The sequence below is a fragment of the Varanus komodoensis genome, unplaced genomic scaffold, assembly GCF_004798865.1.
Source record: "Varanus komodoensis strain SLA01 unplaced genomic scaffold, ASM479886v1 scaffold41, whole genome shotgun sequence".
NCBI classification, from domain to species: domain Eukaryota; kingdom Metazoa; phylum Chordata; class Lepidosauria; order Squamata; family Varanidae; genus Varanus; species Varanus komodoensis.
Genome location: NW_025335954.1, coordinates 6,249,375 through 6,271,735, shown reverse-complemented (window position 1 = coordinate 6,271,735; position 22,361 = coordinate 6,249,375). Strand labels below are relative to the sequence as shown.

Here is a 22,361-nt window from a genome sequence, read left to right as displayed (position 1 = left end):
GCCAGTTTGCTTGGCAATCCATAAGGTGGGGATAGGGAATGTTTGTAAGTCACCTCAAGGTATCTTTCAAGGACTGCAGCTTCCCTCCAGCATAGCCACCAGAGCTAATGGGGAGTCGGAAAGCTACACATCCCTGCTCTTAAGATGAAATAATTTGACTGAGATAGCTTTTACAGGATAATGAATCCAGCTCATCTAAAGTTTGGTGGGTTGTAAAGGCCTCGCTGCGCTGTATGGCCGCTAGTGCATTTCATCACTGCTCAAGGAGCAGTGAATTAAAAAGCAGTTCCTAACATTCGAATCAGCACACAAACAAAATGACAGCCTTTTGTTGATGGCTTTATTTACAGCCTCATTTAAAAAGGGAGAGTAGGGACCATGCAACCAATATATTGCCTTTTAAATTCAGGGATGGGGGAGCCATTCGTACTGCAGACTTGACAGAAGGTCAAATTTCACTTGCAATTTTGTGATTGTGGAGTTCTAATTCTGATCCTTTGGGTCCTACAGACTGCCATTTTAAATTAAGAATGCAGTCTGCAAGACAAAAGCATCTATTCAGAGGCATTGTTTGTTACTGGAGAGGGGGAAGCAGTAAAACTGAAAGGACAGTGGGTGGGAGGGGGTAACTCTATGGTTAGTACAGTAACTTAATTTGTACGGTAACTTAATTTGCCCCACGTCTGCAAGAAAAACGCCTACCTCCAGGCTTCCTACATACTTTAAGCTAGGGGTCCCTGTACATGGCTACCATAGACTAAACCAGCTGTTCTCTGTGTAGGATAACTACAGATAGATGCCACCATCTTGATGCAAGCAGAACTCCAGAAGCAGCTCAACTTGGTTGATGGGAAAGGGAAAAAGACAAAGCAAGCTGCTGTGCAGCATCTCCTTTCAAAGAGACTCAGAATCAACTTGCAGCAGTGGTCACTGTCTGAACTTTGGTGAAGGGAGAGGCCGCACTTTCTCCTGTTTTCACACCACTGTACTACTTTAGCCCCCCTCCCTATTTTGTAATTACCATGAATTCCAAAGTCTTTGAAATGCTGAGTTACATGGTACAAAATAAATATTTTATTTGATTAAGTATAGAGGTGTAAATGCAAAAACTATTGTATATAGCCCTATATACAGGAAGTGCTTTTCTTTCCCCTTTTGGCAAGAGGGCAGTGGCTACTTAAGAGTAGTTCAGTTACAAGGCAAAGGAAGAGGCAGCAAGTGTGAGCACTGAAAACTGCACAGGCTCCAGTTGTGTAACTTGGAACAGTCTGTCTGCAAGATCACCTTTTGTGCTTCAGTTCTGCAAAGCAAGCTCACTGTGCCAGAGTAGGGATAAGCAGTTCTAATCCAAAGGAAGTGGGGATGGCGGGGGGGGGGGTTCCATTATTTGGCTGGGGCTGCTCCACAGACTGCCCAGCAGGCATCAAGAGGAACTTGGCCACCTTCCTTTTGGCATGCTGTTTAAAGTCAGAGATGCTCAGGTTGGGAACAAAACTTCCCATTTGGTCCACAGCAAACAGTCATCAGTTTAGTACTGACAGGAAGTGTTCCAGATGGATTAAGTCTTTAGGCTCACCATACGCTGGATGAGTGCTGCTCTTGTAGCTTCCACCTCCGCACTCAACCGCTCAATTTCCCGCTGAAGATGCTCATTATGGGCTGTCAGCTCAGCCACTCTACGCTCATTCTGCTGCTCCCGCTCTCTGCCACGCTGCCTCTTGCCTCCCTGGGGCTGCCCGCTCCGCTTCCTTTTCCGGCTGGTGGACGCCCCTTCATCATCATCAGTACCAGTCTGGGCAGGAGAACTGTGGCTTGAGTCTGACTCGGCTGGTCCTGCAGGGCCCTCACATAGCAGTTCCAGGAGCTCATCTGTGAGATCAGGGCCCAGCTCACCATTTCCATCTGCCACATCTGCACTAGCCTCCAAGGGAGCTGACACTTCCAGGTTCCACAGGAAAGCAGTGCTGTCAATGTCATTAAACTCCTCCTGTAAAGAAATAGAGCAAAAAAGGTGAGCAGCAGCCTCCTAGAATGACTCCTGATTTAAGGCTTGGGCTGAGCATTCGGCACCCCCAGTGACCACTGGTCAGTGTGCCACAGCCTATCCTGCTTCACAGGCTTTAATGGGGAGAGGAGGTCCCCTTAAGCTCCTTGGAGAAAGGGCATGGGATACAACTGGGATTAGACAGAACGCTGAGTAATGTAAGCAAGAATGCATGGGCTTCAGGTTTGTATCCAGAATGTGACTTAGCTGTAATAAACCACAACAGAGAACTCAGCAAAAGGTGAGTATTGTAATACCACTCCCTCAGTTCCTGTGCACACTTGCCATCCACTTAATGTACTTATCAGGGAGGGAGGGAGAGAGGGAGTAAAGGCCACAGCATGAAGTATGAGGTTTGATATCCACCAGGTCTGTGGGACAGAAATATGAAGCTATGCTGGTATTTCTAGTATGCAGTCACCCCTATTTCTCCTCATGACAGAATTTGTTGCCACGTTTGTTATTATGCATAGACTAAGAATGACAAACAGGATAAGGATGTCAAATTCTGTGCTGTGTAAATCTATGGATGCTTCTAGATTGACTCAACAGCTACTGAGATTTTCTTGGAAATACGCAGCAGAAATGCTTAAGGCACAGCCTTTATCATTGTTATCGGGACATCATTTTTAGAAGATAAGAATTGCATATAAAGTTCTTTCCATAACTGGGGATCCACAGCCCGGTTTTATTGAAGGAACTCAGTGACCCAGATTGCATATAATGGTAATCATGTGTTCATTAACTCACAAACTCTCAAAATTTAGAGAACGTTACCCAGTTTACTACTCTAGTGTACTTCTCAGTTCAGTTTTCCAACCCATGATCACCCCGTTCATATGTTATTAACATGACTTCAAAATCTGGCCACTCTGGACTGTTAAGGGGTTGAATACTAACCCATCTAAATTGTAGAATAATGTTAGGATGCTTAACTTCTAAACAACTCAGTGTCTGGGTTTGGATGTCACACAAGTTACCAAAAGCCTGATCATAGGTTAATTGAAAGAAGTAGTCAGAAACAAACAAGAGGCAACTCCCTCACTTCCACTATATTTTGGTTATTTGTGGATTAAGTAGCCCATTACTGCAGCTGGGTGCAAACCATACCTTGTTTTTAAAATCAACTGATGTAAGGTCAAGTCCCCATCTGATCTTTTCAGAGGTCTAAACATGTTCATGTTTAACACTGTTATTTAATTTTTTTTTAATTGTAAAGCTTTTCATTAATGGAAACATTTGGAGAAACATTGCAAGAAGGACCCAAATTATTGGCTGACAAAGCAACACCATAAACAGTGAAATGTAGTGTCTGAATTCACTCTTAAACACTGTTCTCCATAATATTCCATATACTATCGTAAAGACATTTCTCCAAGCAGTTTAATGGTTTCAAACAAAGCTGGAGAACTTAGTAGACATGTAGAAAATAGATAAGCACTAGCAAACTGGCCTGGATTTACATGACACACTGTGCACAAGTAAGCTACTCTCACCTCCCAAAGCCAGACAATGTGCTTTGTTTTTTAAAGTAGACGGATGCATGCATATATACTTCCCAAATAAAATCAAGATGGTACCCCTGCCATTAAAACAGGAAGGCCCCGCACATTAAGATTTACAAAATCAAGTCAAAACATCAACTAATAAGAATCAGGCATTGCTCCCATGCTGGAAAAGAATCACTGAAGGTTTTCTGGGAAACTGGATACTTATTTTTTCCTGACAAGAATTTCATCTTAGTTAATAGCACAATTCAATGCAAGTCTACTCAGATGTAAATCCTACCAACTTTTATGGGGCTTACACCCAGGCAAGTGTGTAGGATTGTGGCCTTAAAGTGCAATCCTATGCACATTTACCTGGGATTAATTCCCACTGAACTCAGGAAGAATGTGTAAGATTGCTTTGCAGGAAATAAAATGAAAATGTAACTGGAAAACAGTTCATGTGATTTGGATGTGCTATTCAAAGCTTTACTTGGATGTGAACATTTGTAAATATTTTGATTTCATAGAATAGTAGAGTTGGAAGAGGCCAAGAAGGCCATAGGATCCAACCCAGTTTACACCATCCCACTCAGATGACTGTCCAGTTTCTTTTTAGAAGTTTCTAGTGTGGGAGAGCCCACCACCTGTCTAGGCAGCTGGTTCCACTGTCCTATTGTTCCGACAGTGAGGAAACTTTTCCTGATCTTTAGCCTGAATCTGCATAGTTGCAACTCAAGCTGATTGTCATGTGTCCTTCAGGTACTTAGAAAGTGATAGCATGTCACCCCACAGTACTGGGTATGTTCAGCCTTGAGAAGACTTTCAATCTCTCCTCACAGGGCAGCTTCCAAACCCTGAATCATTTTTACTGCCCTCCTTTGGATCATTTCTAGTTTTTCTGCGCTTTTCTTAAATGTTAATGCCCAGAACTGGACACAGTATTCTAGATGAGGTCTTAACTAGTGAAGAGCATAGGGGAACTATTACATTTTATGAGTTGGAAATAATACTTCTATTGATGCATTCCAAAAGAGTATTTGTCCTTTTCTGAGGCTGCATTGCATTTCTGGGTCATACTTAGCCTGTTGTCTACAACAACTCCAAGGTCTTTTTCTTTTTTCAGTTCCATTGAGCTAAGTATTTCCCTTCTTGTATTGATGCATTTGGTTTCTTTTTCCTAGGACTCAACCTCTGTCCTTATGAAGTCTCATTTTGTTGCTTTCAGCTTAGTATTCAAGGTTATCAAGATCGTCCTGGATCTTCATTCTGTCTTCCAGAGTGTTTGCTATTTCACCCAGTTTTGTATCATCTGCAAATCTGATTATCGTTTCTTCTACTTTGTCATCTAAATCTATGTTGAGGATCACTGGGTCTATGATTGAACCCAGCCACATTCCTCTACTTACCTTTCTCCAGTTTGAGAAGGTGATATTGATGAGTACTGTTTGCATCTGATTTAGCAGCCAATTTTGGATCGACCTAATCATTCTTCTACCTATTCCACTGTTTGCTAGTTTGCTTAACAGGATGTCATGGGGCTAAAGTCTAGGTGGAATTATGTCCACAGAGTTTCCCCTGTCCATCTGAGAGGCTCCCCAGGCAAAAAATGACCATGTTGCCCTTTATTAATCATTGCATTTTCTTTGAGGTGCTTGCAGACTGATTTGCTCAATAACTTTTCCAGATTGATGTCAGACCAACTGGTCTATATTTCCCAGGTGCATCTTTTTTCCCTTTTTGAAGATAGGGACAACATTAGCCCTTCTCCTGTTTTCCATGATTTATCAAAGATAATAGACACTGTTCCTGAGTTTCTCTGCTAGCGGTTTTACGACTCTAGGAGATCTGGAGATTTGAATGTGTTTATTCCAGCTAGGTATTCCACAACCATTTGTTTGTTGATCTTGGGCTGCCATTCTCACTTTCAAACTTGTACTTCCTCTTTGTTGTAGATTTTCTTATGGGAGAAGATTGAGACAAAGTAGAAATTGAGCATCCCTGTCTTTTCCTTGTCTGTTAGGACTTTGCCATCCACTTTAAATAGTTGGACACCTTTCTCTTGCATATTCTTGCTTGAAATATCTGAAGACGACTTATAATGTTTATATAATTCAATAGCATGTAATTTCCCTTATATTGCTTAAAGTTTAGGAAGAGAAAAATGATGGCACTGAAAACTTAACACACACATTTCAGCACCCTAAAGAGTTAAGTCATATCACTGGAGGGAGTGAGGAGCTGATCAATTGTCTAGTGTTTTAATGTGTATCACCCTTTGTGCAAACAAAAAGAAGGGAAACAAGCAGCAAGCAAAAGCAAAGCGTAGAAGCACCATTTATGATTATATTGCAATTATTATGGCTTTCAGGCAGGCAGTTCTCACAAGCCCTGACCACTAGGCATCCTGGCTAGGGCAGATGGAAATCATAGTCCAAAACAACTTGGAAGGTACCAAGTTGTCTGAAGCCAACTCACAGAAGAACTGCAAAATGGAATGGGGTGTAGTGCCCAAGTATCAAGTATCTTGGAGTATCATAACAACGAAGACTGCTTTCGGCAGCTATCTCACCTGTTCCTGTCCTGCTGCAGGGGGGTCTGTCCTGTTGGTTACATCCAAGGAGAGCACCTCCTGCAGGTCCTCATACCAAGCCTCCAGATCCCAGGTGGGCATTGGAGTGCTTACAGAGAAGGGCAGTGATTCTGCCATCATGGTTCAGCTAAGGCCAAGATGTTTTCTGGAAGAAAAGGGGTTGAAGGTATTGTAAGAAATGTGGGTGACACCTGAGCATATCACCATTTAACCAAGAAGGAGGATGGGTGACAGGAAGTGGCTCCAGTACCCGACCCTTCACAGAGCCAACCCTGACCAGTATTAAAATACAAGGAGTCCCCTTGCCAAGAGCAGAATAGACCTGAAAATCTGCCTCTGCACCTAGGAAAACTTTCAACAGCTATCTACCCTAGTCCCCCAGATGTTTTAGATTACAATGACCATCAGCCCCAACCAGTGTGGTCAGTGGGGGGCGAGGGCAATGGTAGTCCAATACATCTAGAGGACACCAAGTTGAAAAAGGCAGAACTAGGCTATGGAAAGTCCACTCATGAAAGCGGGTTTCTCCTTCTAACCGCTCCCTCAACCAGACACCAGAAATGAGGAGGATCAATTCCCAACATATTTGACCGGCACCTCCCACTTCCAATTGATCATAGCCGTTTGGCTGACAACCACCCTAGAGACGGAAGAGTAGCACCCCTCTACCTCCCCAACAGCTTCATGGTTCTGCCAGCTTAAAAGAAGCTTTCAAATGGAACCAGAAAGTGACCATTGTCTCTCAAGCTAATCTTCACTGACTGGGAAAGTGGCTTGGTAACACAGCGGGGCCTAAACGTTCTGTGAAGAATCCAAGGTAGAAACAGGAGCCCACCAACCCCGTGCAGAGAGCCATCAGAGCACAATGAATGGACACAAACTACTTGAAGCCACCTGCCTCTTGCCCCAGAGGTACAGAAAGCAAGCAAGCCTCAAAGTGTATCTGACACTCGGAGTGGATGGAGGAACAAAGGGAGATCAGTGCTGAGTCAGCTGCTTTTGATTTGAACAATCGGAGCATTGTATTATAAAGCTGGAAGAGGCCAGCAAGGAAAGGACAGGGCAGGGCAGGAAACGGATCTCCAGACATTTTGGACTTCAACACTCAGCATTCCCAGCTAAATATTCTGATAGCAAGGGCTTCTGCGAGTGGAAGTCCTCTAGGCAATCGGATCACAGGGGTACACTCTCAATATGTACCGTGCACCCATGCATTTGTAGCAAGGTGCAGCATACACTTCTGGGGAGTCTAGAATCCCCACTAATTCCCCTCTTTCATGTGCCCCTGAACAGTTCCAAAGTGCTGTCGCTACTTTTCTGAAAGCTAGACCAAGAAAAAGGCATCTCCCCCTTAAGTTGGCTGCAGTGGGCTCTTCTCACATTCAAGATCTCAAGTGGCTCAGCCCTCTGCAGCACAGGACAGCATGCTGGGGTTTTCCAGGCTTTGGAAACACCTAGCAGATGTTATACAGAGCCCTTTGCACTGGAAAGCTTGGCTGCTACAAATAAGAGGTGAGTCATTGTCACAAGACAGGCTGGCGAGTGCCAGTCGGGCATTCCTGCAGCCTTGAACACTTCCACATTTCCTTCCGTTCCTTTCTCTGCAGCTTTGGGGCAAGCTAGGACATGCTGAAAATCAAAAGTGCTCCCATTCACTTGCAGACACTCTGGCTTGACAATTAGGCATGGCCACGGCTGCACAGGTTCTTCCCAGAACTAGGTATAGCTAACCTGCAGAGCAGTGGAAAGCTCCACAACCCCATGATATGTAGCTGAGTCAGAAGATGCACAGCTGCACCTTTTTATCAAAGGATACAGGCTGGAGCCAGACTTCGTGCTTAGAGCAGACACACTGAAATCAGTGGGACTTAAGTTACTCAGGACAAAGTCCCATTCATGGGAATGCGTCTAATAAATCTGAACCCAATACCAGATCTGTAACCAGCCACATTTCCCCATGTTACGTCCTGAAACGTACAGAAGGCAGCAAGCAACCCTAACTAGAGTCCCATCTTAAGAGATTTCACCCAGGGAAGCTCAGGCCCTCCCTTTCCACTGTACTCTGCACAAATACTGCAAAGAAAATGGCTTTTCAGCTGACATATCCAGCTACAAACCTATACATGTATGGACCCCTCCCTCCCACCAAGCAATTGTCACCCATTCCTCAAGTGTGTGCAGATGAAGTGAGAACAGTGCTGGTTCCAAATTGTGGGGGGGGGGGGGGGCTTTTGCAAGGCACCTTCAGTGAGCACCCTGCCACCACCACTTCACTACCATTGGCACTTCTTTAACTTGTTTGACAGGGGAAAGACACTGCGTCAGCAGATCAGAGGCAGGCTCCCAAGGAGGCTCCCAAGGGGGAAGCTGACCAGTGCTGGTAAGTGGGCCCCTGCTGGGAAGTGGGTTCTTGTCAGGTGCCCAACCATGCCTATCACTGATGCAGGACCTGACTGCAAACATGCACACTCCTGTCAAGAAACAGGCCTCAGGGCTGTGGCTGAAAGGCATTTCAGACCTTGCTGAAGCCAAGCAGACCTGGGCCTGGTGAATGCCTGGGTGGAAGACAGCCAGGGCCCTTACATGCCTCACCCTGCATCTATCATGGGAGAAAGACAGATCGTGGATGCAATAAAATGAAGCAAAAGCATTGTGAAGATCTACAGGAAACTGCAGCGGTGCAGATATGACCAATTATCACTTAGCACATATGAGGTTATATGGCAGCTATCTGCCTTCAGAAGCTGAAAGGCTGAGAAGGGTTCAAGGTGATCTTTTGAGCTATGAACTCAGATGTCAAATCAGGAAGACACTGCAATGAATATGGATTTTATTTTTAAATAACACAACTTGTTGTTCATTAACTGAACAAGAGTTCATTGCATGAACCTTGTCACTGTGATCTGCACTGATTCTTACCTGCTTGGGTTATTTGATCTCCTGATCAGCTGCCATCTTAAGATACCAATGGCAGAAGCCTTAAGAATTTTACTAACACCCTTCTGTCCAGTGTCTGGCTCCACAGTGGCCCCACGTTTGCCTTTCTGCACACTGCAACAATTGTTTTTATAGCACTGGTGTGCAAGGAGACATCAGAAGCCATCAAATGCTCTTACCACAATTCCTTATATGCAGAGCCACTTCTGAAGACAGCCCAGCTACTTCAGTTAGCACAGAACAGAGCAGCAGGCTAGTTATAGGACTGGGCATTCAGAACACATTATCCCAGTACCGCATCAACTGCACTGGTTGCCAGTCAATTTCTGGACCTGATTCCAAGAGGCAGTGATGAACTAAGGCTGTAAATGATGTCGGATCAATCTGCATTGAGGAAACACTTTCTCCCTTGTTCCTGCCTATCAAGTTGATTTTCACAGTCTCTTTTCAGGGTACTACCACCCACAATAGTGTGACACATGGCTACTTTCCTGACCCCACCCCCCACAACTGTGGAATACTATCCTTGGGGGACCCAATGTCAGCCTTCACTGTATCTATTTCGATGCCAGGCTAAGACTTTCCTTTTCTAGAACTGAATCATTCATGTTCTGCCCCAATTATCAGTTTTACTGCTGACTTTAATTTTCAATGGCTGTAACATTGCTTCAATTTATTGCTGCTTTCACTTTTCAGGATGGCAAACTACTGTAGGGCACTTATCAGATGAGAAGTAAGTAAAGCCCCTCTAATGACAAACCAGAGCTTCAAGCCACCTTTCTATTTAGGGGTGGTAAGAATTGTTCTAGGTTGCACCAAAAGGCTCAAGAGAATGTTGGTTTCCGCCCCTTTTACCCTCTTGTTTAAGGCTGATTCTTACAGTGATCAACAGTTCACTATCCCTATTGACAATATCACTGACAATACTGACACATCTGACCAACGCATAATCGATTCCACATTATAGCCTGCATGAGCAATACAAAGATATGTACTTGCTTTTGTTACAGACAGCCATGACAGTAGTTTCCAAGGAATTATAAGAACCTCTTTCAGGGATGTGTTAGTTCAGCACTTGCCTACTACTACCAAATTCTTCCTTGTAATGGAATATTACAGAAGCATACTTTACATTTTCCAGGCCATCTGCTCATCTCAGGATTGAAAAGAGGACTGGTCATTAGCCCAAGTAAATTGGAGAGAGGCCCCTAAGTTCTCTGTAATAAGCCTCCCCAAAACTGGGCCTTCCATATGTGTGGGTCTATAACTCCTACCCTTTCATACGATGGCTCCGGTCGGGAAGTCTGTTCTACAACGTGTTGAAAATTTGTCGGCAGCAGAGTGGACAAAAATCAGTGATTTGAACAATTTTAAAAATTGGATTTTTAAAAATCTAAAAAGTTTTTAAATAAAATGCTTTTTGGGGAAAATCCATCTAAATAAAGTTTCCTATTTAAGATACATTATAGTCCAAAAGTTAATCATAATGAAATAAGGATTAGTTTTTAATCATGCAGCATGAGGTTGTAGATTCATGCAATGTTTCAGTTTTTTGGTAAATGAATCCCATTAACCCATTCACAATGTCATGTTCTTCCAGAGGTTTCTGTAAGATTATTTGGCAGTTTTTCCTATCTAGAAGATGCTTGCTTTTACAGTTCGCAAAACTGTGAATTTGTGTACAGCAAAAATGTTATAAAATAAACATACAGAGTGGAGAAAAGATCTTAATCCCATTGCTCCTTTGCCAATCTATGTACACAGATTCAACCCCTTACCTCTAAAATGCTAGGTTTAAAAAAAATCAAGAATAGAAGAAGATTGCTGGGAGTAAAATAGATCTGGACAACAAGTTAAGTGTAAGAAAAGAGGGGCAAGCAGTAAAAATGAACGTGAAGTGGAACAGAATATTCCACATATCTTTAGATCTTCTTCTGTATAGCCTGAGGCTTATCATATTATTCTTTCCCTGGAGGAGAAAATTGAAAAAGGAAGCAGGCCATAAAAGAAATCCAATTTGGGAATATTTTAATGAAGTTCCTCTACCTACAGGTAAGGCAAATATGCATGCAAATTACGTAGAAAACCATGATTTAAATCTAGTCTTACTGACTAGTGATATAAATAATGATTGAAATCAAATCCACTCTGCTCAGCAGACAAGTTAATGCACTGAGCCCCCACCCTTTGGACCATCTTTTGATATGCTGCACAGTTTGGATGTATGGCTGTAAGTCTTAATAATAAACACTTCATGTCTGCACTACTTCTTAAGTTCTGTTTTTAAAATATTTTGTACCAGCATACTTCATAATGCTTTTTCATTTGTTTTTATTATTTTTGTTTGAAATTGTGTATACTGTAAGCTGTCCTTGGAAATATTTTAAGTTCGGAAAGTAAAGCATAAAGAAATATGGCTCATAAAATAAGGCAAACATTTAAGCCAACCCTTCCAACAAAAATGGTTCTACTTATAAAACACTTAGGTTAAAATGGCATCAAATGAAGAAAGGACAGTCAATGCTAAACAGCCCTGCAGCTGTTGTTCAGCAACTTCCCCTGCATTGTTCCCACATCCTACAAACTGCTTTTCCCACTACAATCATATTCATTACAAACAGTCCAGGATTTCCCAGTGCATTTCTCTGCTAGGCTAGATAGAAACAGCAGTCTGTATTAACTCAGCAGCAAGAAGATACCTGGTTTCCCCAGAAGCAGGAAAGTTGGGCAGCCCAAGCCCCATGCATGTTTAACCAGAAGCAAGGCTTACCGAGTTCAAAAGGCCCAAGTGCATAGATGACAACACCTGACACTGCAAGTCCGACGTGTCTGATGGCTGGTACTGTTTTTTATTATATCTATTTTGCATGGTTATTTACTTCTATGCCCCTCAGAGAGGATGCCACCATTAAAATGATCTAAAACTAAATTAATTAAATAAATTGGTACAACCAAATATTCAGTCACCAACATGCTCCAAATATCACTCTTCTGTAGTTCAAGCCTCTTTTCTTGCCCTCTTACCTGTTTTCAAGTGTGATGATGTATTAGGATACGATTTTTCATTCGAAACTGTGGGAATAAGAAGAGACAGTCATTATTTGTACATGAATGACACTACACAATATTCCCATCTGGTTCATGACACCACCCCAGAGGTAGTTGAAAGTATGCCCAGGAAGCACCTGTCATTTAGGCCATGCAGCTGCATGGATCAAGGCTGTCGGGGCACAGCTGGCACTGCTACCCCCTTTCCTTTAGTTTGTCCACATCGCTTCCATCAACTTTTAATAAGACTTTCTGCTTTTAGCTTCCTCCATCCTATACCTTATCAACATTTAAGCATGCTGCATTTTTTGTGTGCATGGAAAAGAATAAACCCCCTTTCCCCAGTCCACAGGTAAAATTAATTCAAAAAGTAAAAGGCCTTCTATTAGTCTATAGAGTTTGGCTACTGTGGAATAACAAACTGGTGCTCCCTTTGTTGAAATAATTTTTATTATTGTACATTTTATTGCTTCCTGTGTACTGCGTTATTTCCATTTTAATGATGGAAGAACTGACATGGGAAATAAAGTGTTTATTGTGTTTGCATCCCAGTCATTCTCCAAGGAGCTTAAGTGCAGCATACAAACAAGCATTCTCATTTCAACCTCACAAGACCCTTGCAAAGTAGGTTTTACTAAGTGATGCTGTGCACTTTGTGCTCACATGAAGGTTTGCAAGAGCTTGTCTGAACCGACATGTGAAATTTAGGCTTTTTAAAGTCTATGCCTTAGGTAGAGACTGCAGTTTTGATAAAATGTGGAAGATCTGAAGCAAGGTGCTCAAGGGGACAATGAGAAAATTTGCCCATGACCTCTCAAGAGACACAACTTCCCTGACCCACACGGTTCCATTTTTCTGCATAAGTCTCCCAGATGGATCACTGTACACTCTGCAGTGCCCCTGGCTAAAGAGCAAAGTGGCAACACCAGGATGAACCCCACAGGAATGCAGCATGCGCAGGAGACACTCTGCAGGTTTTCATCAGCTCCAAGTGATGCAACAAAACCGAAGAGTTGGGGATCTAAGAACTGTTATGCAGCCCGGCTTGTCAGGGGGAGGAGGAGAGAAAAGGAAGGGCTCCCCCAAGGAGAATGTGAACAGGCATTCCAAGTCATCAGAACAAAAGGCTTTGCAGGTTTCACATAAATCAACAACTGGGACACTTACTCTTGCCTCCCTCAACACAACCTTAGCTCTCAGTAAAGCCAACAAAGGCTTTGTTTCTAAGGGAATAAAATAGCTCACTGCAAGAAGGGTTGCATTCTTCAAGTCACTTCCCAGGAACCAACATACTATACTGCTGTGGGAAAGGATGTAGCCTCAGAGTTGGCAGAGGGCCCACAGTTCCAAGCTATTTTAGCACACAACACAAGGCAAAGCAGCTTTGCCCTCTCCACATTGGAAGCCAAGCTAACCAGGAAAATCTGAGGGCTTTTGTCCACCACAGAGCACAGCCATTCCTCTTAAGTCTCCCCACCCTGCTTTCATCTGAACACATCACTCTAATGGTATTCTCACTAGCGGAAAAGCAAAACAAACTGTTATTCTGTATCCAATTTATTTCATTTATTAATTGCTCTATAGCCAAAGCTCTTCTGTGAGTCCTTGGTAGATTCTTATTTTAAGAGTCAAGTATGCTACAACTGATACTCTGTCAATTGTGCTCAATTATTTTTGTTTAGTAAAAAGTTTAAAAGATGCTATCTCTGCTCTGTAACATCAAGGTCCAATGTCAGTGGTGTTAGAATGGGCAAAAACATGCACCAACTCCAAATGGGTGCTTAGATAAGACAAGCCATCCACTGCATTTGCTCCCTTGCACTTGGAAGAATAGGTCAGAATAGGTAAGACAAGCCACAGGACAATCCTTATACATGGCTGCTTAGAAATAATCCACACTAAATTCAATGAGATTTATTCTTCCATTGCACGCGGGTAGGTAGGACTGCAATCTTATTTGCACAGCCCCCTATTGAAATCAGAAGGTCTTGCTTCAGAGCAAACCGGCATTAGGATCCGTTACAAGACTTTCCCTGCCTGCCTCCCCAACCGAAACGTAAACAGCTCTTTAGCCATGGGAAAAGGACGGAGAGGGAGGAAGAAAAGCTAAGTCTGACAAACCGTACCTGTGTTGCTTTGAAATAGCCCACCCCGAAACTCTGTATAATACTTCACGCCTATGACAAAAGTGATCGCTCGCCCACGAAAGCTTACGGCACTATTATCTTTTATATGGCTTTAAACAGGGTGCCACACCACTCTACGCTGCCTTTCCTTGCTGAAGTTTTTTCCTTCAGCTGTCCCATCCAGCCCCATTAACTTCTTCACTTCAAGGAACGCAGGCATCCCCCGCGCCCCGTTTTACTAAGGGCAGGGGGCCGAGGCACCCTGGCTGGCTGGCTGGCTGGCTGGCTGGCAGGCATCCCGCAATCTCTCTCCGCGGCCCCCAGCCTCGCACCTTCCTGCGCGGCCCCTTCTCGCCCGCGAACTTTTCCCCCAGTTGCTGACTTCGGCTCATTCTCCTCTCGCGGATCATCGTCTCCTTCTCTGGGCTGCTGCCGGCTTCCAAATGCCAACTCCCTCCTCCGCTTCGCTCGCGCACAACAATCCTTCAAGCACGCCCCCGCATAACGCAACCCTTGCGCCACCTCCGGCCAATGGGCGACGCCGGGCCCTTCCATTGGGGGAGAAGAGACCGTCGCCGCCGCCCAATGCCCGTCGTCGTCCTTTCAATATGCCCCGCCCTCCCAAGGGCCTGTGACGCAGCTCCGCTGTGGCGTTGGATTTTGCCGCGTCGCACCCGGAAGTGACTCCTCCCGAAACTCCCCCCCGCCTTTCAGGGTCACGAGGCTGTAAGTGGGTGAGTCATGCGGGGAAGATGATGCAATGCCCTGGCAACCGCTGACGACGGCGACGGCGGCGGCGGCCGAGGCCCGGCCTCTGACCTAGGCTCTTCGTGGTCTGCTTTGCAAGACCAGTCGTTTTCCTTTCCCTGCCCTCTACCCGTCCCAACAAGCCTGTACCCAGCTTGTCCCTTCAGTAGGGACTAGGCCGAACTACACTGGGAGGACCTCAGGGAGCGTTTGTGACGTCACGTCACGTTCACCTCGTCGGTTAAAGGGCCAGGCCTCCCTGGGGAAAAAACGAGGGAGTCTTCTCCGAGGCCCGGTGTGTATACAGAATTCTGTTGCCTGCCTCGTGCCTTTTGGAAAGGGAGGGCTTTTAAAGACAAAGCTCAGCTAATAATTGCATGAGTTTTAAGTAAATAAACCTGCATGAGAGTCCAGAAAGGCCGCGCGGGGGGCGGTGTTGAGAAATGTTCTTTGCTTTCACAATTAATAAAGTAGCAAACCCTGTAGTGCTTGTTCATGAAAGAAATGCAAAATCCAGAGAAGCAACACCAAAATAGCCTAAAAATATGCACATACTTTTTGCAACATCTAGTCTTGAGGAAGAGTTTGGAGAACTTGAAAGTCTGCGCAGTTTTGAAGAACTTTGGGTGGTCCTAAGAATCAATTGTGGATTTTGAATTTACATAACGCCCCTCGTAACATCCCATAATTGGTGCCATTCCCTCTTAAGTGAGAAAGGATGCCTCTTGAGAATACTTTTTTCAAAATACAGTTTTGTAAACATTACTAACACTGTTCTCTAATTAATTGAATCCTCCTTAATCCAAGCATTTTAGCACATTTTTTAGCCAATTGAAACTAAATATGCTACTCAAGATGCAAAATGACAGATCATTTATTTATTTATTTATTTATTTAAAACATTTGTATGCTGCCCAATTGTGCCACAGCACCTCTGGGTGGTTCACAATCACAAGATAAAACAATGAAAGCCAATGAAAACATAGTAAAATACAGTGTCAATAAAATACGGACAAAAAGTTTGAGTGGCATTAACTATTAAAATGTTTTTTTTTAAAGGAAGGTCTTTGCCTGGTGCCAAAAAGAACATAAGGGAGAACATAGAAACCACGAGTCAGAAGGGGTCTCCCAGGCCATCTAGTCTGACCCCCGGCTCTAGCCAGCTCCGCTCACGACATGCCCGCTGTTCTCATCTCTGGGTGAGAACAGAATGTAACCAAATATTAACAGTATCAGGAGGAAGTCAAACATAATTTAGTTGTGCTTCCCCATAGTATATTTATAATTTAATGGAACAAGTTGCTGGAGCATGTACATAAAATTTAAGTGCCCCATTCTAGTGTTTCCTGAATTTAAAAGGAAGGGCTGGGATGAGAAAGACATGCAGAATTGGTCATGGCACGTGGCAACTTACAGAACAGAGTTTAGGTACGTAAAGTGACTTGCTATTTGTCAGTCAAAAGTAATGCCCTATTGCTTTCTGTGTGTATCTCCAGACACAGAGCCTTACTCTCTTGGATGTATTTTTTTGAAATGAACACAATGGTTAACTAGAACTGAGGTGCTACTTAGATTTCATAGAATCATAAAATGCTAGAGTTGGAAGGCCACTGGGGCCACCCCCCTGTTCAATGCAAGACTCCACATTAAAGCATCACTAACAGATCACTGTCCAGCTGCATCTTGAATACCTGCACTTTGGGAGAACCCACAACCTCCCTAATCACTGGTTCCATTACCATAATTGCTGTAACAGGAATTTTTTCCTGCTGTTCAGCTGGAATCTGGCCTCCTGAAACTTGAGCACATTCTGTATCCTGCACTCTGGGATTATGAAAAAAGGGTCCTGGCTCTCCTCTTGACTTTTCAAGTACTTGACAAGTTGTATCTCCCCTCAGTTTTCTCAAGGCTAAACATGCCCAGTTCCTCCAATCTCTCATCACAGGGCTTTGTTTCCAGTCCCTTGATCATCTGTATTACCTTCATCTGAACCTTTTCCAACTTGTTTGCATCTTTTTTAAACTGGTATGGAGAACGACACAGGATGAAGCCTAACCAATGCTGAGAAGAAGGGACTAGTCCTTCATGTGATTTGAAGGTGATGCTTCTACCAGTGCACCCCAAAGGAGCATCTGCCTTTTTTGCAACTATATCCCATTGGTGACTTGTATTCAGCTTGTGAATTACAACAATGCCAAGATCCTTCTCATTTATAATGTTGAGCTACATATCCCCCATCTTGTAATGATGCATGTGGTCTCTTTTTCTTAGGTACATTCTTTGGCATTTGTCCCTATCAAATTTCATTCTAGCACAGTTGAATTTAGCACAGTGCTCCACACTAGCAGGGTCACTGAATTTGTTTCTGTCTTCCAGGGTATTAGCTATCCCACACAATTTTGTGACACCTGCAGTCTGATAAGTATTCCCCACGTATTCTCATCCAAATCATTTCATAAAAGAGCACTGGGCTCAAGACTGAACCCTGTGGTACCCCACTCAGTAGCTCTCAGCAGTTCAAAAAGTTATGCCATTCATAAGCATTCTTTGGCAGCATTTACACAACACAACAAGCAGTGTTGCATGGTTGTAATGGTTGGCAGTTTTTAACATCAACCTGACAGATGATTAACTGGTTTCTACATTATCATGGTTTTCATCCTATCCACTCGGTTCTCCCACGGTTGGCATGTATCCCATCAGCCACTGTGCCTTCAAGTCCAAGGTGTATTACTTTCTCTTCTTCTTCAGTCCACACATTGAGACTCTATCTATCTATCTATCTATCTATCTATCTATCTATCTATTTATTTATTTAAAACATTTGTATGCTGCCCCCATCGCAACAAAGCCTCGGGGCGGCTCACAACAAAATTGGCTCCTGCAGTTGATGATGGAATTGGCTCCTGCAGTTATTACTCTTTCCAGGGGATTCTGTGGTAGTTGCATACCAGAATGGTTAAAACCTTGATCCTAGGTTCAAACAACACAACACGCCATAGTGGTATGGAAAAACCATAGAACGAACCATAGTTTCTTATAATGGTTTATAGCACAATGGACCAGCAATGGTAATAAACTACTGTGGCTTATGTTGTCTGAGCCCAGTTCTATAATCAACTGTGGATCCACCTGATAGTTGTACCATCTAGCCCCTTGTGAACTAGTTTCCTAATGGGGATATCATGGGACACTGTCAAAAGCATATTTTACATATTAAGTAAAATATCTCTACAGTATTCCTACAGTTGACAAGGAAAGTTACCTGATCAAAAAAGATCAGATTAGTCTGCCAATTCTGTTGTTAAAAGGAATCTCTGAAATAGGAGTAGTACTTCTGAAGAACAGATTGAGTTCAATCTGCTATATTGATAAAGTAAATCTGCAAGTTTTTGAGTTCTTGTGCTTCTGAGATTTATGATCCTGGTTTCCTGACTGTCTACTTACATCTTCCCTGTCAAGGAACAATCATGTCTCCTGGATGTTGTGGAAGATTCTGGGGGAACATTCACTCCATACAAACTAAGAATATGTTGTCAAACATGCCAAACCTTCTTCAGCAACACAGATTATAGGGAACAATCAATAGTGGGTGACCAGGTTTCTTTGGAGGAGGCCTTGAGGACCTGCCTAAGCTGTTAAGGAATCAGCATTTCTTGAAACACAGTTTGGCAACCACTTTTCTGTTTAATTTAAATGTTGCACAGATTTGGGCCTGGGAATCAAGCAACTGTGTGAGGATTCACTTCATGACCTCAGTGAGTCTGCTATCTCTTAGGATCTATTCCAGATTTATAGAGTAGGGCTGTTTAACAACATGCATCATGACACTGAGAGACTGGAAAATTCTTATGCGTTCCAAATTGTAAATGCAAATTATTTACAATAAAAACACTTTATACTATAGATGGCTAGTGATTCAGCATTTGAGGCTACATACATACCTTGGTTCTCAGCACCAATCTTCCTCCATCTAGGATTTCACCAAATGTCACATCTTTTGACATAACCTCCATTCACCAAGGGTATGGGGGGCATCATGCTTAGAATCAGTGGCCTACTCAAATGCAGGTTTGGTCTACTGTTCTCTCACACAAAGTTATTCTAAATAAGAATTGTAAAACCTTTGGACACCACATGAGAGCCCCTCATGCAGATATGTATAGCCCTAAACTGAGGCATTATCCTGCATAGGATTACACTGGAAGTTTGTGGCAGAACAGGGAATTTGTCCTAAATGTGATTCATGGAAGATGAATCACTAGGCCTCACAGAAATTATTTCCTGCTATATTGCCAGCTAGAATGTGGTTGATTTCTGTCTATCCCATCCTCCATAACTGCACATCTTCATCCATTTACCATGCTTGCTGTTATGCCAGTGTCCACATGATCCTCTGCTTATCTACACCTGCCAATTTTCATTCCCGGTAACCACATGCCCCTAAGCCCTGTGACTGCTGCTGCCTTCATTCATATCCTTCCTTAATGTTCCATCTGTCCTAAGTGGCATAAGTAGATTTCACTTTCAGTGCATTTATATTTAATAGAAGACTACCCACTACTGTTAAATATGTACCAGTTTTCCAGTACCCCTACCTGGAGTGCTCTTCAGTTAGTTACAGTACTAAAAAAGCCAATAATACACATGTTTTCCTAAACAAAAATACAAATAAAGTGGCCCACTGAATTTACTGCCACAAGATGTTGTTGTTGTTACATTAGGTTTCTATACTGCCTGCAGCTGAAGCTGTCTGGGCAGTTCACAACATTTAAGTCAGCCATCCAGATTTCAGTCAGATCTGACCCTGTTTAGCTTCCAAAATTGGGCAGAATCAGGCACTTCAGGCAATTAATTTTGATATTTATAAGCCACCCATCATGAAATGAAGTCAGGGCAATGAATAACAAATATATAACACGATAAAATGCAATCATTAAATAATAGAAGGCAGTAATGAAATGTAGCTTGCTTAACATGTTCGTGCAAATAAAACCATGTTGACCTGGTGCTAAAGCAATGGCTAGGCTGATGCCAGTCACATTTCCATGGAGAAGGTATTCCAGACATGTGGTATTGTGACACAGAAGACTCCCTCTGTAATGGTCATGCTTTGAGTAGAAGACATCTTGAGAAGAATCTCCCCTATAGGTAGAGGTGGTCCTTCTGGTATTTGGCTCCCAAGCCAAATGATGATGACTGTTGGTTTAGAAGGTTTTTTTTAAAGGAACTGGAACTATGCATGTTGGGCTATCGGCTGTTGTTCGCCACAACAGCTAAATGCAGCCTGCCACATTCTGAAGCAGTATATATCAGCATTCCTCAGGATAGCCAGGTGTTGGATTCATTTCCAGCCAGCATGCAGTCTGGGAATTTCTGTCCAGCACATCTGGAGAGAACCACGTTGGGAAAGCCTGGTGTTATCTGAATACTGGAAACAAGCAACAGTGGAAGGCTGCGTAGCCTGTTTGTGAGTTTCCCAGAAGCATCTGGCTTCCTGTTGTTTGAAACAGGATGCTGGCTTGAATGGGCCTTTGGTCTGATCCAGCAATCCAGGTTTTCCATTACTTAATAAGAGCGACTTTGCTGGACCACCAAGTTTAGCATGCCATTTACAACAGTGAACAGTCAGATGCCTCCAGAAAGCCAACAATGTGGACAGTGGCAATAAACGGAATACATATTCTACATACGTATTCTAATAGCTTTTCCCTCTTACTCCGTAATTGTTCAAGCAAGTGCCCCTTAATATTGCAGGCTTAAGCTGCAATCTGTCTTTGACCAGCCACTGTTTTTATTGATGTTTTTAATATTCTTTTATTATTTTTATTTTGTTGGCTTTTCATTGGTCACCACTCCAGAATCTATGTAGATGTCTGCAAATAAACAAACCCTACATGCATATTTCTGAGGGCAAGTCCCATTGAACACTAGTCCTTATAGCTGAGTACACCTCTGTAGGCTTGCACAATTAGTGACTAAACACTTCCGTACAACTTTCTGCTACTCCTTCCATTGGGACAGGGGCAACCTTGTTTTCTCTTATCTTTCTTAGGAAACCCCTAAAGCAGTGATCGGTTGACAGCATGACTGTGTGATTGGTAAGCCCCTCGGGCCATTTCTCGTGTTTACAGCACCCAGTATTTTGTGGTCTCTGCTTTCCTGCAGGGTAAGTGGAGCATGTAGGGGCGGGGGATCGTATAGATGTGTGTGCCCGTGGGCCAGCAATAGTGTCCCCCTCCGCCGGCACGATGCTAAGAAAACGCGATCCTTGGTGGTTTGTGCCCCTAACAAGGCGGGCGGAGATACACATTGCTTCAGCCCCCAGCCTGCAGCCCCCAGCTAGTCCCTCGGTGCCTTGGGGAATCGGCCACGGCAGTTGGTTTCCTTGCATCGTCAGAGCAAAAGGGCAGGGCAAAGCAGGCCGCGTAGAACAAGCTAACAGCGATTCCTGCCGCGCCAGCTTCCGCACCGGGACTTGGAACAACCCAAAGGGCCCGGGCCAGGTTTTACCGCGAGCCCCGTGCGCAAAGCGCAGCTCCTGCGCCCTGAGCGCTCAGCGGAGGAGGACGGGAACGGAATTCCCAGGGCTGTTCCCCCCCACCCCAACCTCCACCCTCACCCCGGCCCCCAGTGCGCATGCCAGGGAGGAAGCTCCCTTGCTCTACCCCCTCCTCTTCCTGGCACTGAGTCCAGGGGGGGAGGGAGTGAGTGAGACAGGCACTGGGGGGTGGGGGTGGAGAGCACCAGCGATCCCCTGCACCCTGACCCCCTACCCACGGACCTGCCCGTCCAGCACCCACCGCAGGTGGGGCATCAGCCGTCGCTCCGGCAGGGGCGGGAGGACAAGTTGGAGCCTGCAGCTGCTGCTGGGGAGGGGGCACCATGAACCAAGGTAAGTGCCAAAGGGGGCCCTGGGCACTCTCTCCAGCCGGACTGGGTGGTGCATTTGGCACAGGCGAGGCAGTTGCGAGCGCCAAGAGTCGAGCTGATCTCCCCCCTCGGCTTCTCTTGACAGTTCAAACTTCTGCTGGAGTTATGGAAGCTTTCAATTTCTGAGCGGGGGGGAGAAGGTAGATTTCTCGGCCACCTCTTCGGCAGCTCTGCTGTACTGAGGGGGAGAAGCTTGAAATAAATCGCGGCCGGGAGCACCAACAGACACCCCCCTCCCAAAAAAAAAAAAAACATTTCCTGGTGAACGACCTGCTGTGGGGAAAGAGTGCTGGAGCGCTTACTGGGGAGTCCACACTCTGCGCTCCTGCAAATAGGGCTTGTTACTGCGCAGAGAAAGAGTTGAGCCAACTCTGCAAGGATTAAGGCAGACCTGAGCCCAAGGGGCTGATGGAAGTGGCATCGAAAGCACTCCCTTGTGCGGAGTT

At 44.2% G+C, this 22,361-nt stretch overlaps 2 protein-coding genes across 3 annotated transcripts in view; one reads left to right on the top strand and one right to left on the bottom strand.

The window, feature by feature from the left end:
• Nucleotides 1-1,089, top strand: part of MARS1 (methionyl-tRNA synthetase 1) — a 28,986-nt gene extending 27,897 nt beyond the window's left edge. For both annotated transcript variants that reach the window (XM_044443099.1, XM_044443098.1), the window contains one exon: nucleotides 782-1,089. The gene's annotated coding sequence lies outside the window, so the exon portion shown is untranslated. The remainder of the gene's footprint in view (nucleotides 1-781) is intronic.
• Nucleotides 324-14,714, bottom strand: DDIT3 (DNA damage inducible transcript 3). Its single transcript, XM_044443100.1, has 4 exons — nucleotides 14,568-14,714; nucleotides 12,086-12,133; nucleotides 6,104-6,269; nucleotides 324-1,987 (listed from the first exon to the last, which is right to left on the bottom strand). Exons 3-4 carry the CDS (start codon nucleotides 6,242-6,244, stop codon nucleotides 1,559-1,561), a joined length of 570 nt encoding a protein of 189 aa, XP_044299035.1. The 5' UTR covers nucleotides 6,245-6,269; nucleotides 12,086-12,133; nucleotides 14,568-14,714; the 3' UTR covers nucleotides 324-1,558.
• Between the last annotated feature and the right edge of the window lie 7,647 nt (nucleotides 14,715-22,361).

Excerpts from the sequence above, each read along its gene's own strand:
- DDIT3 (XM_044443100.1), bottom strand. The coding sequence starts at position 6,244 with ATGATGGCAGAATCACTGCCCTTCTCTGTAAGCACTCCAATGCCCACC. Across the intron at positions 1,988-6,103 it reads CTGCAGCAGGACAGGAACAG|GAGGAGTTTAATGACATTGA; the intron begins GTGAGATAGCTG and ends ATTTCTTTACAG.